The sequence below is a fragment of the Pogoniulus pusillus genome, chromosome 2, assembly GCF_015220805.1.
Source record: "Pogoniulus pusillus isolate bPogPus1 chromosome 2, bPogPus1.pri, whole genome shotgun sequence".
Lineage (NCBI taxonomy): Eukaryota > Metazoa > Chordata > Aves > Piciformes > Lybiidae > Pogoniulus > Pogoniulus pusillus.
The window spans coordinates 33065345-33079909 of NC_087265.1; the positions used below are offsets into that span (position 1 = coordinate 33065345).

A 14565-nucleotide genomic window follows, 5' to 3' on the forward strand; every position below is an offset into this window, starting at 1 on the left:
ATTTTTATGCTGGAAGCTGTTGCTAGACCAAAACCTTCACCACTGAATAGAAGCCTTCAGCCCAAGACTGCTGCTACAGAAAAGACCATGTGATGATATTGCACATTACACCATGAGTTATCTTTTCTGACTGGACAAGCACCTTTGTGCATTTGAAGAAATATTCTACTGTCTCTTCTGCGAGGCAAAGAATGTTTGGAAGAGCTGTTATCATTCACCTGTCCTTTATGTGTTAATCCCTGGTCAAAATGGTAACTGCGTGTCTGACTTCAGCTGGAACCGAACACAGCAGAACATTGCTGAGCAAAATCCCAGAGCTGGGCAGACCCAAGGAAAGGAGGTGCAATCATACTTTATTCTCCTGGTCTGTTTTTCATGTGGATTTGCTGTATCGAAAGTCTTAATCTATATTACAACTTTAGGTTAAGAACTATCCACATCAAGCACTGTTACACCTCACTTAGATTACGCGGGTATCAGGCTGCCAGAACTTCTCCCTTGTTATAGCTTTCCCAGCCAGTGACTGACCAGAGAAAATGGTTTCTCCTGTCCACAGTTTATGCTTGTGCAGTAAGAAATTGCAGAAAGCTTGAAACATGGCAGAGCGCTTTTGGAAGTGATCCCAAGTATTCAAAAATCTGGCCAGGAAAGGTTCCTCGCTAAAACAGTCTCTGCTACATGAGTGTAAAACTTGTTGCAGGCTCCTCCTTTCTCAATGGCACCAGATACATTTTCAGCTCACATATACTCAAGAAGTCTATCAGCATTTTGCTCCCTGGTGCAATAACAACTATCTCATGCCCTCTCTGGCTCAGCTCAGCCAGTTCTTCCTTCATACACAGCTAGTGGGTACCCTCCATTGGATCACCAGCAGTTGCCCAGCAGCAGCAGGATTCAGGCAGCACAGGAAGAGGACTAGCACTGCTGCCAGCATGGTGTGAGTGGAGCACGGAGCCCATGCACAGAAACAGCTAGGGCAGGTCACAGGCTTCTGTAGCTACACTCCACCTACAAAATCACAGCACTTGGCAATGCTTTCTCAGTGATATCTGTGCCCTTTGACTTGCCTCACATTTCAGGTGTTCGCAAATTTGCATGCAATGGAGTCACGGTAGGAGGTTAAAGATTATAGAAGATTGAGATAAGGTTTGTATTTCAAAATCAGGCTTGTGTGAGCCAGAGAAAGGCGTGTCTCCTATCATCATACACTTTGTTCACTCAAGCTAAGATTACAGTTCAGTGACTCACCTTCTTTGCTTCTTCCCTCAGTAGGATCACAGCCTCTTAACACTTTCTTCCATCAGCAGCCCAGGGACTTTGGCTGACGCTTACTGACAACATCGTCTGAGGTGTGTGGGAATCCATGAAAGACACGCATGCACAGAGTGCTGACCCCACATGGTGGCACTGGATCGATGAAGAGCACACTGAAATGGCTCTTTGACATGTCGTGTCAAAGGCTGACAGAATTGTCACAGGGTGTAGCCATTTGGTACATTTTTAAAGCATTTTCTTATGAAGCTGAGACAAGTTGTACAGTGAAACATAGCATAGTAAAGATATGTATGAGGAATCAGTGTTAAAATATTTGGATTTTGTTGTGTTGTTTGGGTCTTTTGTAACCAAAACCAGCCAGTACACCTGAGAACAAGTATTTTTTCCACCAATGCAAACGTGCTTTTTTTGGAAGATAAGTAGTGAACTGAAAATCTTTATCTGCATCTGCATATAACTTCCATCTAACCTCTTACCCTACTGAGTATAAAAGTAAGTTGCAAAACAGCAGTTCCCCATTGGAGCAACATGTTTCTGATTCATGAACTCAGGAGTTCAAGGCCAATGTCAGTTCAGGTTACGACTGAAACAATTCATCAACTCTGTAGGTCCTGATCCTTTCCTATCTCAAATTGCTGGGTCTTTTTGTGTGGGAGATTATCTCACACCATAAAAGTTTGCATGTAGGTGACTGGGCAGGTGCCTTTGGAATGCAGTTTGCTTATCCAGGGCATTTGGGACTCTGCACCCCTAGTGGAGCTTTCTTTCATGTACACGTTTTGCATGTTTGTTTTCAAGGCTGAAGGAAAAGCTTTGACCTCCTACAGAACCTGCCCTCAGGACCAGCCAGCTTCATTACTTCCACTCTGCCCACCAGAAGTTTACAACATAGGATTAACTGAAGGGGAATCGGCAAATAGTTCAGGTGATGATGATGCACAGAAACAGACCTACTGAAGATAACCTCTGAAAAGGCTGTCAAATAACACTAGAGGAGGATGCGTTCAGGCTAGACCGACAGATGAAGACAGATGTTATGTTCCATGTGGGGCATTTACCAACACCTGCTTGCATCTTCAATAACTGATCAGCAATCTTGCCCACGCCTGCCTCCATGCCCTTTTGAAAGACTTCTTCTCAGTAGCTGCTGCTCCTTTCCCTTCATTTGAACACAGGCATCACGAGTTAGAGCAAACTTAGTGGCACCAGAGGCTGTCCTAGTGAGAGGATTGGCACTCCCACTTCCAAACTAAACACACCTATCTGGATACAAAGGGGTGACATTTGGGCTTTCCTCTCCATTACTCTGTTTCAGAAGTGCACAGGTCTTGCAATAATTAAATATCCCTTTCCTGCTGTAGAATACATTATACTTGATTCAGAAACCTGGTTGGCAACTAAAAAATGTATCTGCCTCGGCCCAGCTCTCCACCTTCCAAAACCTCTCACCGCCTCCACCTCCCCCTCAGCAGGCCCAGCAACAGCTGATCTCCCCCACCACTAGGCTCACTACCAGGCCTCAATGCTGCCCTACCAACCAGAGTCATAGGAAAGATTAGTTTGCCAGCCAAGGATAGAGACTGCTCCTGTCCCCCTCAAGCCGAGAGGTAACAGCCTGCTGCACACACTCGGAGAAGAGAGGAGGGAGACAGAGAAAGAAATGGCTGTGAGCTCCTTATGTAGGGGGAGACAGGAAAAGAGAAGAGAATTAATAGTTACCCCCAAGTCTTGGTCCCTCAAGACTTTCTAGTCTCTCTGGAGGACTTTCTTTATGGTTATACCAATTAACTCTTGATTTCCCTTAACCTACAACACCTGGCATGCAGGAATTCTCATTAGCTTCCTATTTTTAACTACCAAGGTGTTGTCAGTTAGGTTTCCATCTAAGGAGGCTTACAGAGATGCATTCTTGCCTCTTCAATGAAAACAAAATATAAATTGGTACCTGAGACAAGTTTTGCTTCTGCTCACAGTTTATCCCTCCAATAAAAACCATGTTTGGCATCACTGGTCTTGGGAACTCAAACACAAAATCGTATCTCAGTAGCCAAACAGATCACAGTATCACAGTATCACAGTATCAACAAGGTTGGAAGAGACGTCATAGATCATCAAGTCCAACCCTTTACCACAATTGTCATGGCTAGACTATGGCACCAAGTGCCACGTCCAATCCTGCCTTGAATAACCCCAGGTACGGCGACTCCACTACCTCCCTGGGCAGCCCATTCCAGTGTCCAATGACTCTCTCAGTGAAGAACTTTCTCCTCACCTCCAGCCTAAACTTCCCCTGACGTAGCCTGAGGCTGTGTCCTCTTGTTCTGGTGCTGGCCACCTGAGAGAAGAGAGCAACCTCCTCCTGGCCACAACCACCCCTCAGGTAGTTGTAGACAGCAATAAGGTCACCCCTGAGCCTCCTCTTCTCCAGGCTAAACAATCCCAGCTCCCTCAGCCTCTCCTCGTAGGGCTGTGCTCAAAGCCTGTCACCAGCCTCGTCACCCTTCTCTGGACACGCTCAAGCATCTCAGTGTCCTTCCTAAACTGGGGGGCCCAGAACTGAACACAGTACTCAAGGTGTGGTCTAACCAGTGCAGAGTACAGGGGCAGAATGACCTCCCTGCTCCTGCTGACCACACCATTCCTGATGCAGGCCAGGCTGCCACTGGCTCTCTTGGCCACCTGGGCAGACTGCTGACTCATGTTCAGGCGGGTATCGATCAGCACCCCCAGATCCCTCTCTGTTTGGCTGCTCTCCAGCCACTCTAACCCCAGCCTGTGTCTCTGCATGGGGTTCTTGTGGCCAAAGTGCAGCACCCAGCACTTGGAGCTATTGAATGCCATCCCATTGGACTCTGCCTATCTGTCCAGCAGGTCAAGGTCCCGCTGCAGAGCCCTTCTGCCCTCCAACCCAGCCACATCTGCTCCCAGCTTAGTGTCAGATCCACAGCTTAGCAGGTCTGTAGCTGTCACTTTCCTTTGCAAAATCTCATAGGCAAGTTCTTCAAATGGAGCAAATATTGGCTTACAGTAAACAAACTCCAGCATATAGACCAGCATGTTCTTCACTCGCTGAGAGAATGTCATGCTATCTGAGTTCTGTAGGAAGAGTCTGGGGACATAGGAAGGAGGGCTTGGACACTGGGTAGCTTTAAAATCCATTCCACATGGAAATCCTCGCAAAAATAAGACAGAAGGAACTGAAAGATACTCAGCAATTATCGGACCGCACATCAGGAATGGATCTGTGAAAACCACATCAAATTTGCCCTCTCTCAAATATCGCATCATGTCTTCAGGGAGGTGGTGAAGGCATCGTCCCCTGAGTTCTTCAAGAAAAGACTGAATGAGGCACTTAGTGCCATGGTCTAGTTGACTGGATAGGGCTGAGTGATAGGTTGGACTGGATGATCTTGGAGCACTCTTCCAACCTGGTTGATTCTATGATTCTATGAGGAACAAGTTGGAAATTTCTAACACACTTAGTTTTCCTATCAAAAGGCAACATTTAAAGTGTGCTCAGAGGATGGCACACAGACACACAGACTCCACACTAACACTCTGCATTTCCACATGACATTTATACCTTGTCCTGATGTAGAAACAGAAAAAACTGCAGCTAGGTGGAGCATTTGGAAACCATACATCATGAAAGCACAACCAAAGAGAAAGAATTGACTTTGCCGAGCCTACAGTGAAAAAGAAAAGAGGCAACTCTTAGAGAACTCTCTTGGGACTTTTGGAAAGGTGAAAGAAATCTAAATGTCTAAAATGTCAGACTCCATGAAAGTGAAACAAATAAAGAAATTACTCTGACTGGTGAACACAAATCACTGAGGGCAGTAATTTGCAGTATGAAGATGAAGCCAATCAATTTTTCCCTTGGATTTCTTGTGAAACCCTCATGATTCTCAGTCATCCACCTCCACCAAGGTAATCTGATTTCAGCTTATGGAAAACAACTGCTAAAGCCTGTTTGCACTCCCATCATTGCCAGAAACAGAAAAATTCAATTGCATTAAATGCCACAATCACAGCACATACCTGAAGGTATTCTGTGCAGAAAAAAAAAACTTACCTTAGGCAGTGGTTTCTTCTGAACACAGTTTATACCTCCGATGAAGACCATATTGGGCATCACTGGCCTGACATACTCAAACACAAAGTCAAACCTCATAAGCCAAATGGAAGCAGAATTCAGGAGATCCAACAAGGATACATCTCTCTGAAGAACTTCTGAGGAAAGCTTTCGTGCATCTTCATATAAACTGTTACAGTACTCAAGTTCCAAGAGATCAATCAGTGCATTTTCGACTCTCTGTAAAAATGTCATGTGGTCTGAGTTGAAGGAAAAGAGCCTTGGGATGTAGGAGAGAGGGCTTGGGCACTGTGTTGCTTTATAGTGTAAGCTGCAAGGAAATCCTCTCATGAAGAACACAGATGGAAGAGAAAGATAATTAGCAAGGATTGGTCCGCACATAGAAACAGGGTCTGTTAGGACAGCATCGAAGGCACTTTGGTTCAAGTACTGCAGGGTCTCCTTGCTGCTGAAGAGGTCCCTGCACTGAGTAAAGAATATACGGAAAAAACGGTCTGAGCTCCTGTACATTGCTATTGCATTCATTGGGAAAGGCAGGTCACTCAGGTGAGCGGCAAGAGACTCACGAAAGGCATTGTCCACTTCTTCTAGCGGCAAAGACACTGGATGTGTTTTCACAGTGTAAGCCTGTGTCGTTTCCATCTGCCAGCTTACTTCTGGCGCTATCACCACCACCTCGTGTCCTCTCTCGGAGAGCTTTTCAACTACTTTCTGCATGCTAAGCCAGTGGCTTCCCACCATGGGCACCACCAGGAGCTTCCCTCCATCTGAGAGGCCAGGAAGGAGGAGGACAAAAATCCAGGTACAGCAAAGCCTCCAAGTCATGGTCCTGTGGCCAGAGAATTGACTATGAAGACAGAGAAAAGAGCCTCCTCTTTCAGGCTGTAGGTTGGTTTGCTGCTTTTGAAGGAAGTTGATCCACTTATATGTTGAGTTGTGCTGATACATTATAATCTGTTAGTTAATGATTTACTGCTCTGTGATTTAGATTTTTTTTTTTCATTACATGTAAAAACAAATGCAGTGACCCTTTCCTGTGCCAAGCCACTGCAGTTCCTTGTGTTTGGGAGAGGAGTAGCTCCTCAACCTGCTAGTCAGATTTCTTATTCTTTTGATCTTTGATGTCTGTCTAAGCCTTAGTCAGAACAAGGAACACAACTACAAAGAAAGCAATTCCAGCACCACAGTGACAAATGAAAACTGCCTCAGCAGATGTCTTTATTGTTGAGATGTGGATTTTAGAATACTTTCCTTGAGGGCAGCAAACGAAGCACAACAGAAAAACCTCAGGATACGGGCAGAGGGTGAATAAATGAACCCTTCTGAGCCTGCAGGAATCTCTACAGTGACAATGACAAGAAAAGACTCTGGGAGAGGCTGACTTGGCAGCTGAGGCACAGAGCAGTGAAGCTGAAATCCAGGCTCTTGATTTAGAGCAGTAATGCAGTGCTGTCACTGCCTACAGGATGGCCCTCAGGCAATTGGAAACTCCTCTCCACTTGCCTGTACATGAATTAGAGGGCAGACACGAGATGTTCTCAGTGTGTTTTAAAGAGTTCTACTGCTTGCATGGCTTTGACTGTGCAGTAGAGACTCACATGTGAGCCCAGGTGGGGACTTGACTTAGCTTACAAGCAGCTATAGCAGTGCCATCAGTTCCCAAGAGCCATTCGCTTCACCGCAGTTCTCTTGTCATTATCGAAGCCAGTACAGGACCATGACATGGAAGAACACTGAAACATAGGAGATTTAGAGCTGGGCAGCCTTGGTCCCTCAATGTGATGTAGTGAATTGTGAAAAACATGCTCTCAGAGTCTTCTATGGCATTCCAAGACGTAAGGACAAATTGATGAATAAGAGCTAAACCATAATATTTCCAAGTTTATAGAAAATTAATTTTAAAATGGCCTTTTAGCAAACACTTTTCTCTCACTAGTAATGGTAAATTATATATTTAGCAGTGTCTCCCCACTCCCTGTTTGCTGCAGAGAGGTAAGCAGAGAGCTAACAAGTGCCCACCTCTCCTCTCCTTCTACAGCAGGACAAACCTGCCATCCATTCTTGCATCACCCCTAACACGAGGGGAGTGTTTGCAAAGCCAGTCCCAGGACAGATGAAGTTAATCTATACCTTTGAGGTGCTTCTGAGTGTTGGACAGTTTATCAGCCACTCCCACAGTTGGCTTAGTTATCTGGCAAGGGTTGGTAGATGGGTTAAACTTCACTGGGTTCACCAGAGTGCAAGATAAGGCCTGCTTACTTTCACATGTGATCACTTGTGCATGGGAGGTCTGACGAGGGAGGTGTTCATTAGCAACTTCTATTGTATCTACAGGTTCGAGCACCAGTGCAGTTTGAGCAGAGGTCACAAATAGCAAGAACTGTGTGCCAGCTGAGCAACATCTTCCTCAGAGTAAAGGCTTAACCCTCCTGGGGGTGGTCTGAACATGACCCCGTGTGTAGTGGTTAGCCCACTCCCATTTCCTGTCTAGGACCCCTATAAAACCAGAGGAACTTCCTATTGCTTTCTATCTTTGCCCTCCCTTCCAGCCTGGTAGCCTCACCCTTGTTGCTGCTGCTCCTGTTTTACTACCTGGCTATCCTACCACATGGTGGGACCACCACGTCCTGAATCCACCTCCATCCATTGCCATCAATCTGATTGTGTAAGTATTTTTGTATCGTTTCCCTATACCTCTTTGTAACTCTCCTACCTTAAATACCAGTTACTTATTGTTCAAGTTCTTCTTTCAACTTCCATTGTGACTTGGCAGCTGGAATTTTGTGACTCTTAACGAGTATGTACTTGTTCCTGAGACAGATACTGACTCAAAATGCAAGACAAAAGGAAAAGCATCCCGGGGCAGCTTGCGCAGCTTATCTTAGTCAGTGAATAAGTGCAGTTTGTATTCCCTCAGACCCAGTCCTGTGGGCACATGTTCTTCCACTCCCTCAGAGTCTGCTGGTTGTGGATGATGCTTATGGCCCTAGAGGAGTCTGAAGTCTCTGCTAGATAAGACCCATATGATAAAATCATAGACTGGCTCAGGTTGAAAAGGACCTTAGGGATCATCTATTCCAACCTCACATCGTGGGCAGGGATACCTCTCAACTAGACTGTGCTGCTCAAGGCCTCATCCAACCTGACTTTTAACACTCCCAGGGAAGAGGCCTCCAAAATCTCCCTGGACAACCTATACCAGAGTCTCACCACCCTCATACTGAAGAACTTCTTCCTAAGATCCAGTCTAAACCTGCTCTCCCTCAGCTTAAACCCATTCCTTGTCCTTTTCCTAGGCACCCTGTAGGATCCATTCAGGTAGTAGAAGGCAGTTATACAGTCCCCCAAGAGTATTCATAGGATCATAGGATGTTAGGGGTTGGAAGGGACTCAAAGAGATCATCGAGTCCAACCACCCTGCTGGGGCAGGCCAATACTGTCTAACAGATCACAGAGGAACACATCCAGACAGGCCCTGAAAGTCTCCAGAGAAGGAGACTCCACAACCTCTCTGGGGACTCTGCTCCAGTGCTCTGGGACCCTTACAGGAAAGAAGTTCCCCCTTGTGTTGAGGTGGAACCTCTTGTGCTGCAACTTACACCCACAGCTCTGTGTCCTATCCCAGGGAGCAAGTGAGCAGAGCCTGTGCCCCCCCTCCTGGCAGCCTTCAGATACTTATAAACATTTATCAAATCTCCTCTAAGTCTTCATTCTCCAGACTAAACAGCCCTAGTCCCCTCAGCCTCCCCTCAGTAGCCATGCCCTCCTGTCCCCTAATCATCCTCACAGCCCTCTGCTGGACCCTCTCCAGCAGATCTCTGTCCCTCTTAAACTGGGGAGCCCAAAACTGAGCACAGTATTGAAGATGAGGTCTCACCAGGGCAGAGGGGGAGGAGAACCTCCCTTGATCTGCTGGACACACTCCTCCTAATACGCTCCAAGATCCCATTGGCCTTCTTGGCCACAAGGACACATTGCTGTGCCAAGGGTAACTCGTTATCAACTAGGACCTACAGGTCCCTCTCCACAGGGCTGCTCTCCAGCAGATCACCTCCCAGCCTGCACAGGTGCAGTTTATCATTCCTCCCCAGATGCAGGACTCTGCACTTGCACTCATTGAACTTCATCTGGTTCCTCTGTGCTCTCCAGTCTGTGCAGGTCTCTCTGGGTGGCCGCACAGCCTTCAGCTGTATCAGCCAAGCCTCCCAGCTTGGTGTCGTTAGCAAACTTGCTGAGCAGACACTCTGTGCCCTCATCAATGTTATTGATGAAGATCTTGAACAGGACTGGCCCCAGCACTGATCTCTGGGGGACACCACTAGTCACAGCTCTCCAGCTGGACCTGGCACCATTGATTATCACACTCTGAACTCTATCTTGCAACCAGTTCCTAACCCACCTCACTGTCTGCTCTTCCATCCCACACTTCCTCAGCTTCCTCACTAAAATGTCATGGGAGAAGGTGTCAAAGGCCTCGCTAAGGTCAAGGTAGACTACATCCACTGCTTTCCCTGAAGCTACCCATTCAGTTATGGCATCATAGAACACTATCAGGTTAGCTAAGCAAGACTTCCCCTTGGTAAATCCATGCTGACTACTCCTGATAAACTTCTTCTCTTCCAAGTGCCTTGAGATGCCCTCCAACAGGAGTCTCTCTATCATTTTTCCAGGGATGGAGGTGAGGCTGACCAGTCTATAGTTTCCTGGAACCTCTTTCTTGCCCTTTTTTGAAGACTGGAGTGACACTGGCTCTCCTCCAGTCCTCAGGCACCTCTCCTGTCTGCCACAATTTGGCAAAGATGTCTTCTCTATGCAGGACAACCACAGCTTCCTCAGCCCATCCTCATAGCAGAGGTGTTCCAGCCCTTGAATCATCTTTATGGCCTTTCTCTGGACTCGCTCCAACAGCACTGTGTCCTTCTTATGATGGAGACACCAGAACTGGATGCACTACTCAAGGTGGGGTCTCATGAGAGCATATTTCTGCAAAAGCACAAGCTCCTCAACAGCCTGATGCCTGCAGCTCCACAGCAGTACTCCATGGGGCCATGTCAGAGAAGGCAGAAAGGAGCCCTCTTCTGGAATGAGTTCTGCCAAAATTCTCAAGCTGTGGAAAACTATGGCAAGATGTGTAAGAGGAGACTCTGTTGCTTAACTTCCTCATCCGAGAAAAGAAAGCATGTTTTGAAACTCCTCTCTCTTTCCTAGCCATTCTAATTGTTTGTTTTCTTGTCTGCAGAGCAATGGATCACTGGGGTTTGGAGAACTACCTATTCTGAACATACGGTTCTATTTGGGAACAGTAATGGCCAACCCAGGGCTTCCACTGTGTATGGATAGGTAGAGTTTTTTCTCCCAGAGGACGCAATTCCAAACTGCTTATGCTCTGATGCATTCTTTCCTTGCTCACGGGGCACTGTTCCCTCTGCTCTCTGTAGGAAAAGTATCTAGAAAAGGCAGACTAAAGGAAAGAGGAATACCCAGGGTTTTTTCTAGCTTTGGAACACGTGATTTCCACCAGAAGCCATGTGAGTGTGAAGATGGGAGATGCTGGTTTAAAAGGAGGACAGGATGCTTCTATTCTTGAAGGCAGCTCTGAGTGCTTCAGGACACAGAAGCAAAGAGTTACCCCATGCAGCTAACAAGGTTTTGCCTCTTGAATCTCAGACTCGGAAGTGGCACTTCCTTGAGCCTAACAAGAGGAAAAGCCTTATTTAAAATTCGTGCTAGTATTCAGATTTTAATACTATTCTTTATTTTCTTTGTTACTTGTTGAGTTCAGAGATCTCAGAATGCTCTCAAAGAGCACCAAAGTATTTGAAAGAAGAGAGAAAAAGCCCTTCAGCTCAGCAATATTGTACTTCACTTCTGCTGTGATATTCTATGACCATACTTCCCAATCAGGGATTAATTTCATAGGAAAAAGATCTGTCTCCTCCTTTGTGCCTGGAAAAAAATCCTGTGTAGTACTATTTGTTATATTAAGGACTACAAGGTAATTATCATAATCAATTGAAATTTCTAGATGACCATCACAAAACATAGAGAACAATTCTTCCAAAATCATATGTCAAGAAGTAGGTCTGGAATAGTCTTAGATGTTTTGCATTCAAGTGCCTTTGACCAAATACTCTTATTTTCACATAGATTGGTAGGCTTACAGACTTTAGATTCATTCTTCTCATTTCAATATGACATTTATGTCTCATCATGATGTAGAAACAGAAATAACTGCAGCTGTACAGCCAGCCTGGAAACCATAAATCACAAAAGCACAAACAAAATGAAAGAGCTGACTTTGCTGAGACTATGGTGAAAAACAAAAATGATGACTCCCATAGAATAAACATGGAGGTTTTGGTCAGGTGAAAGACATCTGAATGTCTGAAATGCCAGACCCCATGAAAATGAAATAAAAACCTGCCTCTGATTGGTGAATACAAATCACTGAGGGCAAAGTTTCATAGCTGGTAGATGAAACCAACTATTTGTTGGATTTGTTGAGAAATCCTCATGAAATCTGGGTCATCTGCCACCATCCAGGTAGTTTAATTTCAGCTTGTGGAAAACAACTGCTAAAAGCCTGGTTTTACTCAATCATTGCCAGAAATAAAAGAATTGGATAGCACTAAATGCCATAACCACAACATGTATACTATGGATGGAAAACAACATACCTTAGGAAGTAGTTTCTTCTGAACACAGTTTATACCTCCAATGAAGACCATATTGGGCATCGCTGGCCTGACATACTCAAACACAAAGTCAAACCTCATAAGCCAAATGGAAGCAGAGTCCTGGGTGTATGCAGCATAAGAAACTATGACAAAGTGGAAGCTAACAACTCTGGCTCCAGTTGGGGAGGAAAATTAGAAGCTCATCAAAACTTAGGTGAAGTTCAACCAAAAAGCTAATAATTCAGGGGAAAAAAAAAAGCTACAGAAAGGTATTTTGCCCCAAAGGAGTAAAAGGAAAATACTCACATTGGAGCTGGAGGCAAGATACTGGAGGCTAAATGTGAATGCTGTTTGCAAATATATAGAGAAACACAAAAGGTATTTGTTGAAGAAGGATATATACACAAATGTATCTGCCTTGGCCCAGCTCTCCACCTTCCAAAGCCTCTCCCCACCTCCCCTTCAGCAGGCCCAGCAACAGCTGATCTCCCCCACCACTAAGCCCCCTACTCAGTGCTGCCCTACCAACCAGAGTCATAGGAAGGATTAGCTTGCCAGCCAAGGCCAGAGACTGCTGCTCTCCCCCGCAAGCCGAGAGGTAACATCCTGCAGCACACACTCGGAGAAGTGAGGAGGGAGACACAGAAAGAATTGGCTGTGAGCTCCTTATGTAGGGGGAGACAGGAAAAGAGAAGAGCATTAATAGTTACCCCACGTGGCATGCAGGAATTCTCATTAGCTTCCTATTTTTAACTACCTAGGTGTTGTCAGTTAGGTTTCCATCTAAGGAGGCTTACAGAGATGCATTCTTGCCTCTTCAATGAAAACAAAATAAAAATTGATACCTGAGACAAGTTTTGCTTCTGCTCACAGCTTATCCCTCCAATAAAAACCATGTTTGGCATCACTGGTCTTGGGAACTCAAACACAAAATCGTATCTCAGTAGCCAAACAGATGCACGGCTTAGCAAGTCTGTAGCTGTCACTTTCCTTTGCAAAATCTCATAGGCAAGTTCTTCAAATGGAGCAAATATTGGCTTACAGTAAACAAACTCCAGCATATAGACCAGCATGTTCTTCACTCACTGAGAGAATGTCATGCTATCTGAGTTCTTTAGGAAGAGTCTAGGGACATAGGAAGGAAGGCTTGGACACTGGGTAGCTTTAAAATCCATTCCACATGGAAATCCTCACAAAAAGTAGACAGAAGGAACTGAAAGATACTCAGCAATTATCAGACCGCACATCAGGAATGGATCTGTGAAAACCACATCAAATTTGCCCTCTCTCAAATACTGCAACATCTCTTCATTGTGCAAAAGGCTCTTGCAGTTGACGAAAAACAAGTTGGAAATTTCTAACACACTTTGATGCATTGTAAAGATCACATTCAAAGCAGACTGTTCAATGAAATGATCATTAAGAAATGACTGTAGCCCCTCAGCTAAATGTTGCTCTCCATAAGGTATTGGAAATACTTTCACTGTGTAACTATCAGGCTCCTTTGGCTTTATAAGCAAACTTGTTGACGGCACAAGCACAACAACATCATGTCCCTTTTGATGGAGTTTCTCCACTACTGGGCGCATGCTGAGCCAGTGACTTCCTTCCTGAGGTACCACCAGGATCTTTCCACCTTCAGCAAAGCATAAAGGTGATGTCAGAAGAAGAAATATCCCAGCAGGCTTGAAGAAACACAGAAGTGGAAGGGCCATTTTGGTGGAAGTAAACCGGAGGGTTCTGCTCTGCAGGCACCCAATTCAGTGCTTTGTAGAAAGGTCCGTACAAGCTCCAGCTTTTCTGCAGGGAACTTAATGACTGCAGAAAGAAATGTTTAACTTGCAGGGAAGGGGAGCACACTGCTCCTGATAAGTACACATCTCCCTTTGCTGTTAATTTTTAATCCTGCAAGTGTGTCAGCACATTTCTTCCTTCATGAGCAACACCAAGGATGTATGCTTGTCACCTAATGCAATTGACTCGGGAACTACTCAGAGAGAAAAGAAGCCTGGTTTTCCTATCAAAAGGAAACATTTAAAGTGTGCTCAGAGGATGGCACACAGACACACAGACTCCACACTAACACTCTGCATTTCCACATGACATTTATACCTTGTCCTGATGTAGAAACAGAAATAACTGCAGCTAGGCAGAGCATTTGGAAACCATACATCATGAAAGCACAACCAAAGAGAAAGAATTGACTTTGCCGAGCCTACAGTGAAAAAGAAAAGAGGCAACTCTTAGAGAACTCTCTTGGGACTTTTGGAAAGGTGAAAGAAATCTAAATGTCTAAAATGTCAGACTCCATGAAAGTGAAATAAAGAAATTACTCTGACTGGTGAACACAAATCACTGAGGGCAGTAATTTGCAGTATGAAGATGAAGCCAATCAATTTTTCCCTTGGATTTCTTGTGAAACGCTCATGAATTCTCAGTCATCCACCTCCACCAAGGTAATCTGATTTCAGCTTATGGAAAACAACTGCTAAAGCCTGTTTGCACTCCATCATTGCC

The 14565-nt window shown here is 45.2% G+C and overlaps 2 protein-coding genes and 1 pseudogene across 2 annotated transcripts in view; all 3 read right to left on the minus strand.

Moving 5' to 3' along the window:
- Positions 1-14565, minus strand: part of LOC135184218 (UDP-glucuronosyltransferase 1A1-like) — a 76108-nt gene that overhangs the window by 60614 nt on the left and 929 nt on the right. The window lies entirely within an intron of this gene.
- Positions 1301-6196, minus strand: LOC135181230 (UDP-glucuronosyltransferase 1A8-like). Its single transcript, XM_064154226.1, has 3 exons — positions 5351-6196; positions 3221-3295; positions 1301-1438 (listed from the first exon to the last, which is right to left on the minus strand). Exons 1-3 carry the CDS (start codon positions 6194-6196, stop codon positions 1301-1303), a joined length of 1059 nt encoding a protein of 352 aa, XP_064010296.1.
- LOC135181239 (UDP-glucuronosyltransferase 1-6-like) lies at positions 11010-13763 on the minus strand (annotated as a pseudogene).